This window comes from Pseudophryne corroboree, chromosome 1 (genome assembly GCF_028390025.1).
Source record: "Pseudophryne corroboree isolate aPseCor3 chromosome 1, aPseCor3.hap2, whole genome shotgun sequence".
NCBI lineage: Eukaryota > Metazoa > Chordata > Amphibia > Anura > Myobatrachidae > Pseudophryne > Pseudophryne corroboree.
In genome coordinates, this window is record NC_086444.1 from 505,270,910 (window position 1) to 505,288,622 (window position 17,713).

The 17,713-nt window shown below is 40.6% G+C and overlaps 1 protein-coding gene across 1 annotated transcript in view; it reads left to right on the top strand.

The window, feature by feature from the left end:
* ALDH1A1 (aldehyde dehydrogenase 1 family member A1) overlaps positions 1-17,216 on the top strand; it is a 104,165-nt gene extending 86,949 nt beyond the window's left edge. The window contains exons 12-13 of the mRNA XM_063913878.1: positions 8,568-8,642; positions 16,629-17,216. Of these exons, the coding sequence (XP_063769948.1) occupies positions 8,568-8,642; positions 16,629-16,701 (148 nt within the window). The 3' untranslated portion in view covers positions 16,702-17,216. The remainder of the gene's footprint in view (positions 1-8,567; positions 8,643-16,628) is intronic.
* Positions 17,217-17,713: the final 497 nt, after the last annotated feature.

Here is a 17,713-nt window from a genome sequence, read left to right on the forward strand (position 1 = left end):
CTTTCTTTCTTTCTTTCTTTCTTTCTTTCTTTCTTTCTTTCTTTCTTTCTTTCTTTCTTTCTTTCTTTCTTTCTTTCTTTCTTTCTTTCTTTCTTTCTGTCTCTTTCTTTTTTTATTTGTTGGGACTGCCTGCCGCAATGTGTAAAAAGGGGGGACTGCCTGCCGCTATGTATAAAAATGGGGAATCTGCCTGCCGCAATGTAAAAAATGGGGAATCTGCCTGCCGCAATGTAAAAATGGGGAATCTGCCTGCCGCAATGTAATAATGGGGAATCTGCCTGCCGCAATGTGTAAAGATGGGGAATCTGCCTGCCGCAATGTAAAAATGGGGAATCTGCCTGCCGCAATGTGTAAAAATGGGGAATCTGCCTGCCGCTATGTATAAAAATGGGGAATCTGCCTGCCGCTATGTATAAAAATGGGGAATCTGCCTGCCGCTATGTGTAAAAAGGTAGAATCTGCCTGCCGTAATGTGTAAAAAGGGCACGCTATCTGCCGTTATGTGTAAAAGTGTATGGTGTCTGCCGTAATGTGTAAAATGGGGACGCTGTCTGCCGTAATGTGTAAAATGGGGACGCTGTCTGCCGTAATGTGTAAAAAGTGCACGCTGTCTGCCGCTATGTGTAACGAGGGCACGCTGTCTGCCGCTATGTGTAACGAGGGCACGCTGTCTGCCATTGTGTAAAAAGTGTATGCTGTCTGCCGCTATGTGTAACGAGGGCACGCTGTCTGCCGTTATGTGTAAAAAGTGCACGCTGTCTGCCGTTATGTGTAAAAAGGGGAATCTGTTCGCTGTAAGGAGTAAAAGGGTCTCTACCTGGTGTAGTGGTGCTACTGTGCGGCGTAATTTGAAGAATGGAGACTACTGTGCACCGTTTTATGAATTGGTATTATTTTGTGGACACACCCCTTCCCCACGAAGCCACGCCACTATGTATTTTTGCGCGCGCCTACGGCGCGCACTGCCCATGGGGTGGACTTGGATGGGATGGGTGGGGGGGGCCAAAGCATTTTGTTGCACCTGGGCCCACCGCTTGCTTGTTCCGCCACTGCATATAATTATATGTCCGCCAACTGAGATTTGATATACAGTAGTTCAGTATAGCACAGACTAGACTAATACTTTGTTGGAAAACTGTAAACACCAGTAAGTGTACCTACAGACACGTCTCACTGCCCTCTCACAGCCTCACCACCAGGAGATGGTGCTGCAGTGGGTGAATAGCAGACATGCGTCCGTCAGTAAGGGATGTGACTCGCCTCCATAAATCTTTTTCACCACACAGTAAAAAGAATAAAGATACAAATACCAGTCTGAAGACACTTTTTGCACTCCAGATCTCAATCTCACCAATGTGAATTGTGGAAAGGAAATGATACGCATTTATTTATGTTATTTATGTTATGGGAGGTGAATAAGACTTAGGTTAGAAGGGGATAACTGGATAGTGTTACTGTACACACTGCACCCATTTTTTCAATACTTACCTTTCTGGAGTCCGACAGCAGTGACAGTGACACTGAGCACTAGGTGGTGCAAAGGTCTTTGTGAAAATGGTGTGGTGGACATTTTCCCGGAGTTTTACTCATGCAAAATAGGGAAAATCACCAGGAAAATGGCCACCATTCCATTTTCCCAGAAACTTATGCACCACCTAGTGCTCAGAGTCACTGTCACTGCTGCTGCCACTGTCTGCTAAAGTGGGTGTGGCCTCAGTGGAGGGGGCATGTCTTCACGGTAATGCTGCGATCGCGAGCCATGCCCCCAATCCCCGTCACTATGGGATTATCAAGTGCTCTGTGAGCTGCTGGCCATGCACCCAGTCCCTCTTGTCTCCATGAATAGACACTGTGGCCTGCGATTGGGACAGCGGGTCAGTACCAAAAAAACGGGACTGTCCCACGAACATCGGGACAGTTGGGAGGTATAAACACACACAGGTCTTCTCCTCTCTTAATACGTACCTGGTGCTAAGGGCCGATGTTGTTAACCTCAGCTGAAACTGTTTGCATCATTGTTTTACATCATTGTTTTGTATTTGATGTGTGCAGCCACATTTTCTGTTAATGTCTTGTTTAAACTATCTGACTGCAAATGTGCTGGCCAAGGTTTAGATATTCAATATTGCCAAGATCTGTATTTTCCATTAATCAAAATGTTGTCTGAAGTTTTGCCACACTGCACTTAGATGAAAGATTAGAGCTATCAAGAGGAGAAAACACTATCCAGTTATCCCCATTCTAACCTAAGCCTCATTCACCTCGCATAACATGAAGCTCATTTATCAAAACAGATATGTTTAATAATTTTCCCCGCTGACTGTCTATCGCCCTAGATAAAGATTTGGAATAGAGATCAAAGTAGTACAATCAGAGTCGGGAAGATTACACTGGTGCAGGATTTATCCAGTAATAACCAAAGGAAAAATCTACTAGCTGCTACAGTAGATCTAACATTTTTATCGCTCAACAGTTGGAATGAGCAAGATTTAGGGGCCTATGTAATAATAATTGTGGCTTTGCTGCAATTATTATCAGTCTGCATTGAGACAGACATTTAATTCTTAATAAAATTATCCCCTCTATATACTAGAACTAATTCACAGGGACAGCGGTTGCAAGTATGCCTGTCCCTCTGACTTAGATCCCAGGCACATTTGAGTAATCATTAACATTTTAGAAAGATTCCTTCTTAATAACTGACTTTGCAAAGCTGCAGGCGTAGGGAGAGGTATTGGGCCTAATTCAGAGTTGATCACAGCGGAAAATTTGTTAGCAGTTGGGCAAAACCATGTGCACTGCAGGGGGGGGCAGATATAACATGTGCAGAGAGTGTTAGATTTGGGTGGGGTGTGTTTAAACCGAAATCTAAATTGCAGTGTAAAAACAAAGCAGCCAGTGTTTACCCTGCACAGAAACAATATAACCCACCCAAATCTAACTCTCTCTGCACATGTTATATCTGCCACACCTGCAGCGCACATAGGCCCTCATTCCGAGTTGATCGCTAGCTGCTTTCGGTCGCAGCGTGGCGATTAGGTGAAAAAGTGGCATTTCTGCGCATGCGTATGGTGCGCAGTGCGCACGTGCGACGTACTTTTACACAAAACTATGCAGTTTCACACAAGGTCTATCGACGCTTTTCAATCGCACTGCTGATCGGTGTGTGATTGACAGGAAGTGGGTGTTTCTGGGCGGAAACTGAACGTTTTCGGGGAATGTGTGTAAAAACGCAGGCGTGCCCGATAAAAACGCAGGAGTGGCTGGGGAAACGGGGGAGTGGCTGGCCGAACGCAGGGCGTGTTTGTGACGTCAAATCAGGAACTAAACAGTCTGAAGTGATCGCAAGGTAGGAGTAAGTTTCGAGCTGCTCAGAAGCTGCACAATCTTTTTTGGAGCAGTTCTCCGATCCTTTCGTTTGCACTTCTGCTAAGCTAAGATACACTCCCAGAGGGCAGCGGCCTAGCATTTGCACTGCTGCTAAAAGCAGCTAGCGAGCGATCAACTCGGAATGAGGGCCATAGGGGGTCGTTCCGAGTTGTTCGCTAGCTGCTTTCGGTCGCAGCGCGGCGATTAGGTGAAAAAGCAGCATTTCTGCGCATGCGTATGGTGCGCAGTGCGCACACGTGACGTACTTTCACACAAAACTATGCAGTTTTACAAAAGGTCTAGCGACGCTTTTCAATCGCACTGCTGATCGGTGAGTGATTGACAGGAAGTGGGTGTTTCTGGGCGGAAACTGACCGTTTTCGGGGAGTGTGTGTAAAAACGCAGGTGTGCCCGATAAAAACGCAGGAGTGGCTGGTGAAACGGGGGAGTGGCTGGCCGAACGCAGGGCGTGTTTGTGACGTCAAATCAGGAACTAAACAGTCTGAAGTGATCGCAAGGTAGGAGTAAGTTTCGAGCTGCTCAGAAACTGCACAATCTTTTTTGGAGCAGTTCTGCGATCCTTTCGTTTGCACTTCTGCTAAGCTAAGATACACTCCCAGAGGGCAGCGGCCTAGCATTTGCACTGCTGCTAAAAGCAGCTAGCGAGCGATCAACTCGGAATGAGGGCCATGGTTTTGCCCAACTGCTAACAAATTTGCTGCTGCGATCAACTCTGAATTACCCCAATTGTAAGATCCCTCTCCTGCAAGAATGCCTCCATATTCATAAAGCGGTTAATGCCATCTGAGGATACATAGGTACACAGGGGACAGGCTTTAGTTCCTACTGAGAATAATGGGTACCTTGGTCTGCAGCGTAAATAAGCCTTCTGCTGCAATTGGCTATTAGTGCATAGCTGGGATACATAAAATGATGTACAAATTGTAGTTTCTGCATCATTTTATGAAAAACAGGCTTGATAAATATGTCCCTTGAATTTACAATTAACAATCCAATACAAAAGCATGTACTTGTATGCTGCAAATGTGGCATGGATGTGTAACCTTTAAATGTTTCAATCATCTATCCATATAAAAAAGTTATGCATCCCCTTCTTACCCTGACCTCACGTCACTGTTACAGTATAAAATAACAATCCCCCCATCAGACATACAGTAGTGTGAAAACATGTGTATTATGGGGGTCATTCCGAGTTGATCGTAGTTACGATCATTCACACTGACACGCGGGGGGACGCCCAGCACATCGCTAGTCCGCCCCGCATGTCAGTGCCGGCCCACCCCGCAGAAGTGCAAAGGCTCGCTAGGCAATGACGGCTGGCATGCACCGGCACACTGCGGCACTGGCGCATGCGCAGTTCCAACCCGATCGCTGTGCTGCGAGAAACTGTACCGAGCAATCGGGTCGGAATGACCCCCCATATCCTGTATTCTACTATTTATGACGGAATTAGTGAGTATCGTAATGAATGCACAAATTAGGGTGAGCACCTAATGAACTCCACTACACTAATTACCAAACTGAATCTAGACACTAGGGTCCCGGTGACATAACTGATTATAGATTACACAGTATATTTATCAGATCTGTATCGCTGACTTATCCTGAAGCCAAGAGTCTGAAGCAAGGGCGTAGCTACCATAAGTGCAGGGATTGCAGCTGCTATGGGGCCCAGAGCTGAGAGGGGCCAACCTTCCCTGTCACAGTTGCATGTGTTATATACATGGTGTAGCTACCATAGTTGCAGGGATTGCAGCTGCTATGGGGCCCAGAGCTGAGAGGGGCCAACCTACCCTGTCACAGTTACATGTGTTATATACATGGTGTAGCTACCATAGGTGCAGGGAATGCAGCTGCTATGGGGCCCAGAGCTGAGAGGGCCCACCTTCCCTTTCGCAGTTACATGTTATATACATGGTGTAGCTACCATAGGTGCAGGGAGTGCAGCTGCTATGGGGCCCAGAGCCGAGAGGGCCCACCTTCTCTTTCGCAGTTACATGTTATATACATGGTGTAGCTACCATAGGTGCAGGGATTGCAGCTGCAATGGGGCCCAGAGCTGAGGGGCTACCTTCCCTGTCACAGTTACATGTGTTATTCAGGTCGTAGCTACCACAGGTGCAGGGAGTGCAGCTGCTATGGGGCCCAGAGCTTAGGGGTCACCTTCCCTGTCACAGTTACATGTGTTAAATACATTTTTCACCATTGTGTGGTATATAGAGGTTACAAACGTTTGCCTCTGGGTCTACAATATATCTAGTTACACCCCTGGACCTGCTAATTGTAATGTTACATAATATGAACTGGGGCTCTGTACTGTGGCACAATTTGAAATGAAGGCAGTATAATGTGGCATATTATGAACTGGATACACTGTATGTGCATTATGTGAATTACATGTTTGTAAGAAAAGCAAAAACAGACATAACTTTTTTGTCTGGAACAAACCATGCTGCCATGCAGAGGAGCAAATTTTTTTTTTTTTTTTTTTTTTGGTGCAGGGTAAATACTGGCTGCTTTTGCATGTACTGTAGCCCACAAATGTTAGACAGCTTTATTTCAACACTGTATTTTACATTTCATTTTGACCACAGCCCACTCAAATCTAACTCTCTGCAAATTTGTATGACTGGCTCACCTGCAGTGCAGCATAGTTTTGCCTAGTTGCTTGCTTTTTTGCTTTACTTGCAAACATGTTACATAATGTGTACTTGCAGTCCTATAATGTGACATAATGTAAGCTAGGGCACTACTATGGTGCATAACTTTAACTAAGGCTCTACAATGGTTCAGAAAATAAACTAAGGCACTAATACTGGGGTGCCATCAGAAATTGTGGGGCCCGGGACTGGCAAAATATGTGCCCCCCTCAAAAATTTATATATATATATATATATATATATATAAAAAAATAAAAGAAATACATTTTATATATATATATATATATATATATATAAAAGATGTACTAATTTCTATATATATATATATATATATATATATATATATAAATCCTATGCACATACTGTATGGAGCAGCACGATATTATGTCCCTTATACCATATTTAGTCCCGACAGTAATGCCCCTGACACCATATTATGCACCACACAGTAATGGCCCTGGCAACATATTGTGCCCCCACATTATTGCCTTTGTCACCCACACAGTAATTATGCAGTACCTGCTTGTTGTCAGGGGTTCTGCTCGTTGTCAGGGGAACTCCCCTCGCCGCCGCTGCTGCAGCAGACTGCACCACGTGCTTCAAGTAAAAAAAAAATATTGACAATGTCACTCCCAAAATGGAAGCAGCCTCAGAGGAGACAGTTATCCAACATACTAGAGACTCCTCTAGTATCTTTAATAACGGTCTCCTCTGAGGAGGCGGCCATTTTGAAAGGGACATTTTTAATAGGGCCTGCGGGTGAACATCTTTGGCGCTGGCAGACGGATAGGAACGAGGATGTGTGGCGGCAGGCAGATGACAGCATGAGCAGCCCGGGCCCTCCCCTCTCTGTTAGAAAGACCCGGGACAGCTGTGCTAGCAGCAACCCCATAATGGAGGACACAGTCTCTCTAGTAGAACTGGGACAAGGACCAAAATGTTGCTATGGGGCCCACAAAGTTCTGCCTACTGGTCTGAAGTTCTTAATATGGTATCAGGTACACTCTCATCTCTCTCTCTCTCTCTCTCTCTCTCTTAGCCTTAAGGACCTATTTATTAAAATTAGCTGATAAAAGTTTTTTTGGGGACAACATAAAAAGAGAAAATCACTGGGTCAGCTGAGTAAAGCAATAAGCAGTGACTTAGCACATCGCCGCTCAGACAGAGAACCTTCTGCACATGCATATGCACACATGCACCCTGCATTGGAAGCCTGGCCATGAGATCCTTGTGCAGATTAAATTAAGAAAATATTTCAAATATATATAACAATGATAAACATATTTGTAAGAAATAGAATAAAAAAAAAACCCATAAAAAAAGCGAATGCTTTATTTTAGTGATAAAACATTTTTCCCTTGGTCAGTCACCACTATGGTCATCCTGAGATGGTGACAACAATTGAGGATAGCGGCTGTACTGTCCCTTTGACTGTTCTGCGGTAGCTATATTCTCTATGCAAAGCATGGAGAACCTATTGCAGGACATGGTTACAGCGGGAAAATCTTTCCCATATCCCTTAATAAATAATAAAAAGCAGTAATTCTTGCAAAAACTGTTGTTTTGTCTGGAGTTAAGGATTTTCAGGGTTTAATAAATGCTAGCGTTTCCTTTCCATAACTCACATTGGTGAGATTGAGATCTGGGGGATTTACTTAAAGATGATTTTGGTTGATGTGTGGTCAATTTTCGATTGATTTTTTACATCCTTTTTAAAAAAAATATGTAAAAAAATCATTTGTTAGTAAATGTGGGATTTAGGGGTATATTTACAAAAAAATAATAATCTGGATCAATGTTTGGTTGATGTTTGGTGGATTTTATATTTCAGGGTATAAATTCCAGATTTACTAACATGATTTTTGACATTTTATTTTTAATCAATGTAAAAAAATCATCTGTTGGTAATTGTGTAATTTAGATCCTTAAACATAAAATTGATCGAAACTTGACCAAACATCTACCAAAATTATCTTTTAGTAAATATACCCCATGGAATGCAAAAAGTGTCTTCAGACTGGTATTTGTAGTATTCTTTTTATTGTGTGGTGAAGAAGATTTATGGAGGCAAGTTACATCACTTACTGACGGACTCATGTCTGCTATTCACCAACTGCAGCACCATCTCCTGGTGGTGAGGTTGGGAGAGGACAGTGAAAGATGTCTGTAGGTTCAGTATCTTACTGGCTTTTACAGCTTTCATTATCAGTCTGGTCTGTGCCATACTGAACTATAACGATTCTTAATTGGCGGACATATAATTAGGTTTGTTTAATGCTGTTTGCCAGATGTACAATACATTTTTTATTAAGCTATTACATCTATAGAATAGTTATTACTACTAAATTAGGTACAGTGCAATACGTAATATGGTTAACAATTATCATAGTGCAAACCGCGATTTTATAAAATGTTTTGCTAAAAGTTTTCACAGCATTTTCATTAATGTATTCAATTCTTAAATTATGTATTAAAAGTAAAATACATTCCAGTAATCATCTGTTTTTTATTTTAAAGGGTAAATTGCTATGGCGCCCTGTCACCTCAGGCTCCATTTGGAGGATTCAAGATGTCAGGAAATGGACGTGAAATGTAAGTCAGACATTTGATAACATTCTGAAATAAAAATAAGCGTTATCTTCCAAAATCAAAAATTAATGATGGCATTGTCACACACGTGTGATGAAGTTACCAAGTCAGCACTGTTTATGCTGTGCAAGCCAGCCAAAAGCTATCATTGTTTTGTATAGGTAAAGCCCTAAAATATCTTTTATCTCAACCTCTCTGTGTCTTAAGAAGATGAGACCTATTGTATTAAAGTACAGTAGTCTCCTATTAAAACATATTATGCTTATATGAAGACTGTGTACTGAAGGCGGAGTGGCCAAATCTGGGATGCATGGTCTCCTCACCTCCAGAAAATTATGAAGTAAAATACTATGGGCAGCACCGTGAAGTGCAAGGGGGGTACATTTGTCACTCTCGGCAGCTGGCCTGGGCCCCATCAACAGATCTGAGTAATTAATATTTTCTCAAACCCCCCCCCCCCCCCTGCTGCTCCTGGGAAGATGACTCCACAGCGTGCTACATTAAAATTCTGTTTTTGATTCGTTTAAGCATGTACTTGGGATATGGTCACAAACCCATATTTGCCAGACCTTTGCTCCCTGTCCCTCTGTTGAGACGTAAAGATGTTGGAAAGTACAGTATGGTTCAAAAAGTAATTAATTTGGGCCTGCATCCAGTGGCATCCCAAGACTTAACATTAAACCAAGGTTGGCTAAAGGCAGGGCAATAGAACAGGAGCATCCAAAAATGAGTTTACCTCCTGGTATGCAACACTAACCATACACCCCATAGGGTTTAGTTCTGGAGTAAAGCAAAGAAAAATAACCAATGACAGACAAATTTCTTATGTTAAATTGTTCTACATAAATAACAAGTAAGGTTGAGTCCCTAAGTGCTGCTTATTCAGTGTTATCTTTTAAGAGACATTAAAAGTGCAGTATATTTGGTAGAACTTTGCTACCAAAATCAGGATGGTTGGAGGGTATGCACACTGAAGGATCAGACAGACAGACAGACAGACAGACAGGCAGGCACACACTTTGGTTTGTAGATCAGAAAGCTTGCTTCTCCTTGAGCTCTGTGCTGTGCACCCCCTGATGACAGCATTATATGATACATACCTCCCAACTGGCCCAATTTTCACAGGACAGTCGCATTTTTTGGGAGGTTCTCGCTGTCCCACCAGCAGCTGACCTCACAGAGCACTGGACATGCTCTCACAGTAATGAAAGTGGGAGGCATGGCTCGTGTCAGACAATTCCCATGAAGCCATGTTCCCTTTGTCAAGGCCATGCCCCTTTTTTGCCACGCACAGGAGTCCCAAATCTCTAATCATGAAAGTTGGGAGATATGTGATTGGTCTGTTCTGAATAGGTCCCAGCCCTATCATCTTCTGTCAGTCAACTGCTGTGCTTGATGCTTCAACATAACAGACAAGCTGTACCTTTACTAACAGCACCAAGGAAGGTTAGGTTTCTAAAATGCAGAAATAAAGGCAGCATTCAGACAACATCAGAATAATATTCTGATGAATCAGAGAGATTCTGCATCTCACATAATAGTAGATGCAATATCGTCAACTGTTTTCTTCTACAACACATGAAATATTTTCCACTTAATTTACACTTTATGACATTTTCTAGATGGTCCATGACAGAGAACAAATGTAAAAGCAAAGGAAGTTTGGCAGGAAAGATAAAATATGTTTAACTTTCAAGAGGAATTTTGTATTAATATATGTCATTTGACAAATACATTTATTGCAACATTTTAATAACAGTTTAAATAATTTAAGGTTTAAAAAATGGGTCAATAGTAAATGTCAGATAAAGGAATAACAAGGCAGAAGGTGAACATAACCCTACATTGTTCTGCTGTGAACTATGAGAATGCAGCCTCTGTCCTCTTCCTGTTAATCAGTATTAAGAAAGTTAATCAAAGAAAAAAAAAGTTGAGACTTTCTAGTTATGGTGCACTGTACTAGTGACTGATTATCATATTAACATATAACTCCAAAGTATTAAAATCTAGTATTATTTAATTGATAAATTAGAAAATAGTGATTAAAATCAAGGTATTCCCAAAATGGCTTATATTCTAATCTCCTAATAGTTATTAAATACATTTTTACAGGTTCTTATTCCCTTTTTTAAATATATATGAGATTAATCCCTGAATTCATCTTAATCAGGATTGTCGCTGTTAAATTACTGTCCCATATATCTGTTTATTGAATATTCTTATTTTCTGTGGCCAGCATAGCTGTTATTTATTCCCCTCTCATGACTGCTAGGGGTAAATTTACTAACATGGGAGTTCTATTTAAGATGGGATGTTGCCCATAGCAACCAATCAGATTCTGCTTCTCATTTATCTAGCACCTTCTAGAACATAATACCTGGAATCTGATTGGTTGCTATGGGCAACATCCCATCTTAAATAGAACTCCCATATTAGTAAATTTACCCCCTATTGTGTAGGAAAGGCCACTACTGATTCCGTTCAGGAACTTCAATTTCATACATGTGTATCACGGGATGTAGTTATGTGAGCGTTGGTCAGGAGCCCGCCGACAACATAATATTAGTAACATAATAGTATACAAGCAGTGTAGACAGACATTACTTGTGCTTAATTTATACACAGTATTTTTATAGTAAGTGCCAGGACAGGGTTCTAAGGAAATTGAAGCCACCTCTATGGTTTACCTATTTCCCAAACTGTTGAACCCTGACAGGTAATCTATATATTGTGCTAAAAGATAAATCACTTCAATTCAGTGATGTACAGTAATGGTCAGAAAAATGCCACACCTAAGTGTGCCTAATGGGAAATACTACTGGGTTCCTCAAGTACTCACACTTAAACTTGCTCAAACATTTTGCTGCCAATTACCACCCCCCATTCCCAACCACAACACACAATTTATGCCGCCACCACTCATTTTTAAATAAGATTGTTGATACCCTAGCCTAGATACCTTTTCACACTATCAGTACCCTCTGTGATATCTGGTAGCCATGGGTTAATAATTCTTATATAGGCTGAGTCTCCGTAATTTCCGTAATAAAATAAAATGAAATATTGTGAAAACTGGAATATTTGGAAGCCATGACGTCATGATGTCATCTAGTGTCAGTAGCCAAGTGGCATGAGTGTGGCTTCACAGCCATTCCCTCATGAGAGCTCCGCCTCCTCCACCCTGCCAGTCCCCCAACGATGCCCGCTGGACCCCCACAAAGCAACACCCACAAGACCCCCCTGTCCAGGTATTTTCTAAAATCCGAAATAATCCAATACCTGAAATGCTTCTGGTTCTGAGCATTTCGGATATCGTAAACTCAACCTGTAGTAGCACTCAAAGGATTTAATACTTTGCCGTCTAGCACGCAATAGTTATCAAGGTCCAGTAATCTTTATCTTCATAACCAGGCTAATGAGTTACTCAGAGCATAAAATAAACACTTATGAAATAAGTATACAAACAGTAGTACATTGTAAAATAACTTACAAGTAAGGCATACAATAAGTTTGCAAAAACACAATTTAAAATAAAAGGACGAAAATTGTAATTTGTGTTATCTGGATATAAAGGTACCTCTGCATGTACCACCCAGACATCAGTTTAGCTACTAATATTGGGGACCAAATGTTGCATGTGTGTGAATTATTGAGTCCCCAAAGAATTCAAATGCTTTTTCATCCCATAATTTCTCTCTGACATTTCCCAGAGACATACTGTAATCCACCATCACTACATCGCTCATAGCCTCTCGCACAGTTTCATATGGAAAATTACATTTTTATAGTATTAATAAGCTTCCTTATATAAGATACATGATTACTATAGGTTACCTTTGGGTGAAGTCTCATAATTCTCACACACTACGCATTTCTTGTATTTAAACATATATTTGCAACCACATTCCCCAAATTCTTAAATCTGAACACTCATACAGTATTTCCTTTGATAACTGTGTTTTGTCACAGACAGGCTAAACTAACTACTTGGTCTTCTGTTCCGTTTGAAATGGCTTCTCATGGCACATTAACAATTGGATGAAAAGACTGGATAACCGGTGTTGGTACTGTGACATCAGGTGTTAATCCAGATTCCTAAATCCTTGATCCCAAATATTTCCACTAATGTCCAATCAGCTGTATAAATACCAACATATTCATATGACCAATAATTTAGGAACGCCCTGAATACTTATAATTTCCCTTGGGAACTAGCTTTTAATGTCACACGTATCCTTAACATATACTGTAATAAGGGAAACTGAAAGAGTAAAAGCAACCTTAAAAACAAGTGCAACAAATGTTATCAATTCAAGAGCTGCAAGCTGTACCTTATCTGAAAGCACAGCCAGTATCACAAGCCAGAAATCTTCAGTTTGGAAATATTTTCAGAGTGACCTGAATAACGTGTTCTAGCCAAGTGCGTAGTGTGTGCACAAACAGTGGGTCACTGAGGAATAATGCTCTCAAGTTCAGCTCTGATCCAAGATATGGAATGGAAAGTCATCATCGTCTCCTTTAGAGAAAAATACATAAGGCCTGACACGCCAGATAACATTCCAAACAATTAAAATATACATATTAATTACGCCTCAAGCATTGTTACCCCTGTTCGTGGTAATGAAGGATATAATGCCAAAGCTTATTTATATGTTACTGATGCTGAATATTATGACAAGTCAACAATAAAATAAATATTAGAGGGGGAAAAGTACAAGGCACAATTGATCCTAGAGTACTTCCATAAATGTGCCCTTATCAACAATGATAGCTTTAGAAATGGTGCTTTCAAATTTGTTGAATCATTGATTTTTCATGAATTTATGGCTTGTGGATAACAGAGATAACAAGAAGTAAAGCTGGGTACACACACTGTAAGATACTGTATATCATGCACATCGTGTAGTGTGTATCATTGGCTGTGCTGCACATCCAGTGGGACGATGCCACAGCTGACATGCAGTTGTTACATGCAGAATGTAATGATTCATTGTGTAGTTGTACAGCGGTGCGTTGCATCGTTACATCACATCACTGGGTCACACTGATCACATGAGGTATATTCAGCTTTAGTATTATTTTTTAACTAAAGCTGTACCCACTTTATTTATTATTAGCATACAGTGGTCACTTTCAAAATGAATCTTGCCATTCCACCTTATGTTTTCCCAATTTCTATCAGAGATCACACAGTAGACACAAAATCCTGGCTTGCTGCAGGCAAGATATTTGGGGTAATTCAGACTTAATCGCTGCTGTGCGTTTTCGCACAGCGGGCAATCAGATATGAACAGGTGCAATGGCCAGCTGCAAAGTGGTTCACCGGTCAGCGATGGGTTTGTGCGAAGGATCCATTTGCACAGGCGATCGCAAGGACATTGACAGGGAGAGTGGGTTTGTGGGTGGCAAATGAGCATTTTCAGGGAGTGTCTGGAAAAACACAGGCAGGACCAAGCGTTTGAAGGGAGGGTGTCTCACATCAAATCCGACCCCGATCAGCCTGTTATGATTGCAGCAGCTGAGTAAGTCCTGGGCTGTGCAGAGACTGCACAAAATTAGTTTGTGCAGCTCTGCTACACATGCGTTCGCACACTTGCACAGCTAAAACACACTCCCCCTGTAGGCAGCGACTATCTGATCGCAGGGCTGCAAAAATTGCTGCCCAGCGATCAGGTCTGAATTACCCACATAGACATCTGGTTGTCCTCTATACATCTGAAAATTGAATGGCTGTATCTAACAAAGGCTTGAATATCATTGCTATCTCACAGTACGGGCAGCATTGCACATTGGGGGTAATTCAGAGTTGATCGTAACAGCAAATTTGTTAGCATATGGGCAAAACCATGGGGGGCAGAAATAGAGAGTTAGATTTGGGTGTATTATATTGTTTCTGTGCAGGGTAAATACTGGCTGCTTTATGTTTACACTGCAATTTAGATTTCAGTTTGAACACACCCCACCCAAATCTAACTCTCTCTGCACATGTTATATCTGCACCCCTGCAGTGCACATGGTTTTGCCCAACTGCTAACAAATTTGCTGCTGCGATCAGGTTAGAGTTAGGCTCCCTGCCTGTTTTGTTCCAATACTTAACAGGGAGATAGATTCTTATGCATTTAACAGACATTAAAAGTATACAAGTAATGATGAAGAAATTAGGGGGTCTATGTACTAAGCCTTGGAGAGAGATAAAGTGGACAGAGATAAAGTACCAACCAGCTCCTGTGATTTTTCAAGCACAGCCTGTAACAAGGCAGTTACAGTATTAGCTGATTGGTTGGTACTTTATCTCCATACTCTTTTACCTCTCTCCAAGGCCTAGTACAAAGACCTTTAAGTGCCTATTTCACCAGATTATATATTTAAGGAGAAACCATATTACTTTACAAAGACAACAATTTGGCACCATATCAGCTCCTAAGTATTGTCCAACTACCCTGGCTATACTTAAAAGACTGCATTAGCAAAGAGAAGATCTCAACGCTATATCATTGTTATGTTACATAAAACATTTGTTAGTTTGGATGATTGTGGCAAAGCCTCAAAATAGTGTAGTACGAGACACTGGGAATTGTTCAGTAAGGGATCGGTTGACATGCAGCTTATAGTACAGCTGTTTAACAATTTTACATTATTATTAATTTAATCACTGCAGATCTGTATTCATCCATTTAATGGTGTATGCAAAAACTCACACATTTTCTAGTCTCTTTTTCTACTGATATCAAGCTGACACTTTAGGTTGAAAAATACTGTACAAAGGATGGGAAAGCAGCGCCTGGAAATCCTCAAGGAAGTCCCTTAAGTCCCTGGTTATATTGAACCTGTTACATGTAGGTGAAGGGATTCATTTAGAACATAAGAATGTTCGGACTCACATTCCACAGCCTGGAATCCGGTCAAAAACAATCTTGTTATGTCTGGATATTTGGATGTACTGGAAAAAGCCTTTTATTACAGAAACAGAAATGTGAGGATGTTTGCCAAAATAAAGCAAAACCCATAGTCTGTTAAATACAAACAAAGCTTACTTGTAAGTTTAACTACAAGAAACAGAAACATAAAATACTGAGAGGTCTATTCATGAAGCAGTTAAAAGTGTGGAGAAATGAGTCAGTGGAGAAGTAGCCCATGGCAACCAATCAGCAGCTACGTATAAGTTTATAGAATGTGCTTTATAAATGTTACATCAACACTGATTGGTAGCCTTGGGCAACTTCTCTACTGGCTGATTTCTTCACTCGTTTCACTGCTTTATGAATAGATCCCCGAATCTTAACGTTCAGGCACCCCAATACTACTGTACATCACATTTTGTACTTACTGGATCTGTTAGTTCTGGTAACTCTTCTGTAGTACAGTACATAAAAGGGAAGAAAAATGATACTACAAATTCTGTCCCTAAAGCTTGAACAGTAACTATGTATAAAAGTAACCATGAGAAGAGTTTAGGAGAAGTACATGTGTTTCTCATCTAATGATAAATATATAGTTTATACAGTACATTACCAAGGATAAGCTCTATCTCTTCTGAAAAGAATAAAACAAAAATGCTTGCTAAGATTTTTATTGATGGGTAACAACTGACTGTTACATTTTAAGGTAAAATATATTACCTGAACAATGTTACATATAACTATTGTAAATGTCTCGCATGGGAAATATTGAATAAGGGTGACCTAGAGTATCAGATTTTGTTTTTCATGGCACCCCTTGGCCAAAAGTTTCTTATTGAGAAATTCAGAAAAAAAAATTATTAAATTAAGTAAATTGTGTTTATACAGTAGGTCAACTACTTCAGTTATCTTGTGGTGGACTGTATTGACTTCTGTTTGTCCATATATTTTATGATTGGAACCAATGAGCACTAGTTTTGCCTATTACATGGGTTCTGGACCACCAACCCAGGGCACCTCTGCAAGATTGAGACCCACTGGCCATGTTACAAATGTACAATTTATGATAAATGTAATTTCTTCTTATTAGGGGGGACTATGGTATGCATCAGTACACCGAGGTGAAGACTGTTGTTGTGAAAATCTCACAGAAGAACTCCTAAGGTCTTGAGTCCAACCCTGGTGTGCAAGACTGACGGCAACCTACATCATCTGCTTATGTAAAAATATATCTATATATTTCAACTTTTCTCCCACCCACAAAATTGTTATTTGTTTTAAATAAGTAAATAATTTGGTTTTCAAAAATGATGTCAATAATTCAATAACAATATACCATACATTTAAAAAAAAGTAGAAAACAGACCCAGAATACTTTTTATGGTACAGGCCATTACTAATCTGCAAACTGATGACAGAATTGCATTAAATCACTGCTACCAGTATCTGCGCTCTCTAGAATAACAGATTATCATTTTGGTGCATTGCTGGATTTACTTAGAATAGTGGATTGCAAAGATAAACTCTGAGAATTTGATTGGCCAACTGTTATTTAACAATCTTGTCTTTTAATTTTGCATATTTTTACACACTGATTTAATTAATTTTACAAGGAACAAAACTAAAAGCAAATGGCCTGTGAATAAAGGTTTGGATAATAAATTTTGGTGACCACTGACTAATGGCTATCGCTTATTTAGCTTATCTTCTATACATTTAAACTCAAACCTGAATGTGTTGTACTGTGCTAATTGGTACTGTATAAACCAACACTGTACAATGATATGTTAATTGTAGGTGATACATTTGGATATTAGTAAGAGAGTCTGTTTCCATTCAATGTTTCCCAAGCATTTGTAATAAAGTGCTGCATCTAATTGATAATTAAACTGCAATGCTGATATGAATGCAATAAAAAAAACGTGTTTGTTGTTATTTTATATATATATTTTCCCTTTACAATTTCTAGACATAGCAAACAGGGCCGGTTCTAGACCTTGTGGTGCCCAGGGCAAACGTTTCCTTTGGCGCCATCCCGCCCCCCATTCTAAACAGGGACAGTGCATGTCAATGATGATAGTAAAAAATATAGGGGCATGGCTTCATGGGAAAGGGGCGTGGCCACAGAATTGTACCAATTCACATTACACCACAAAGTAGGGTCCGTCAGTCACA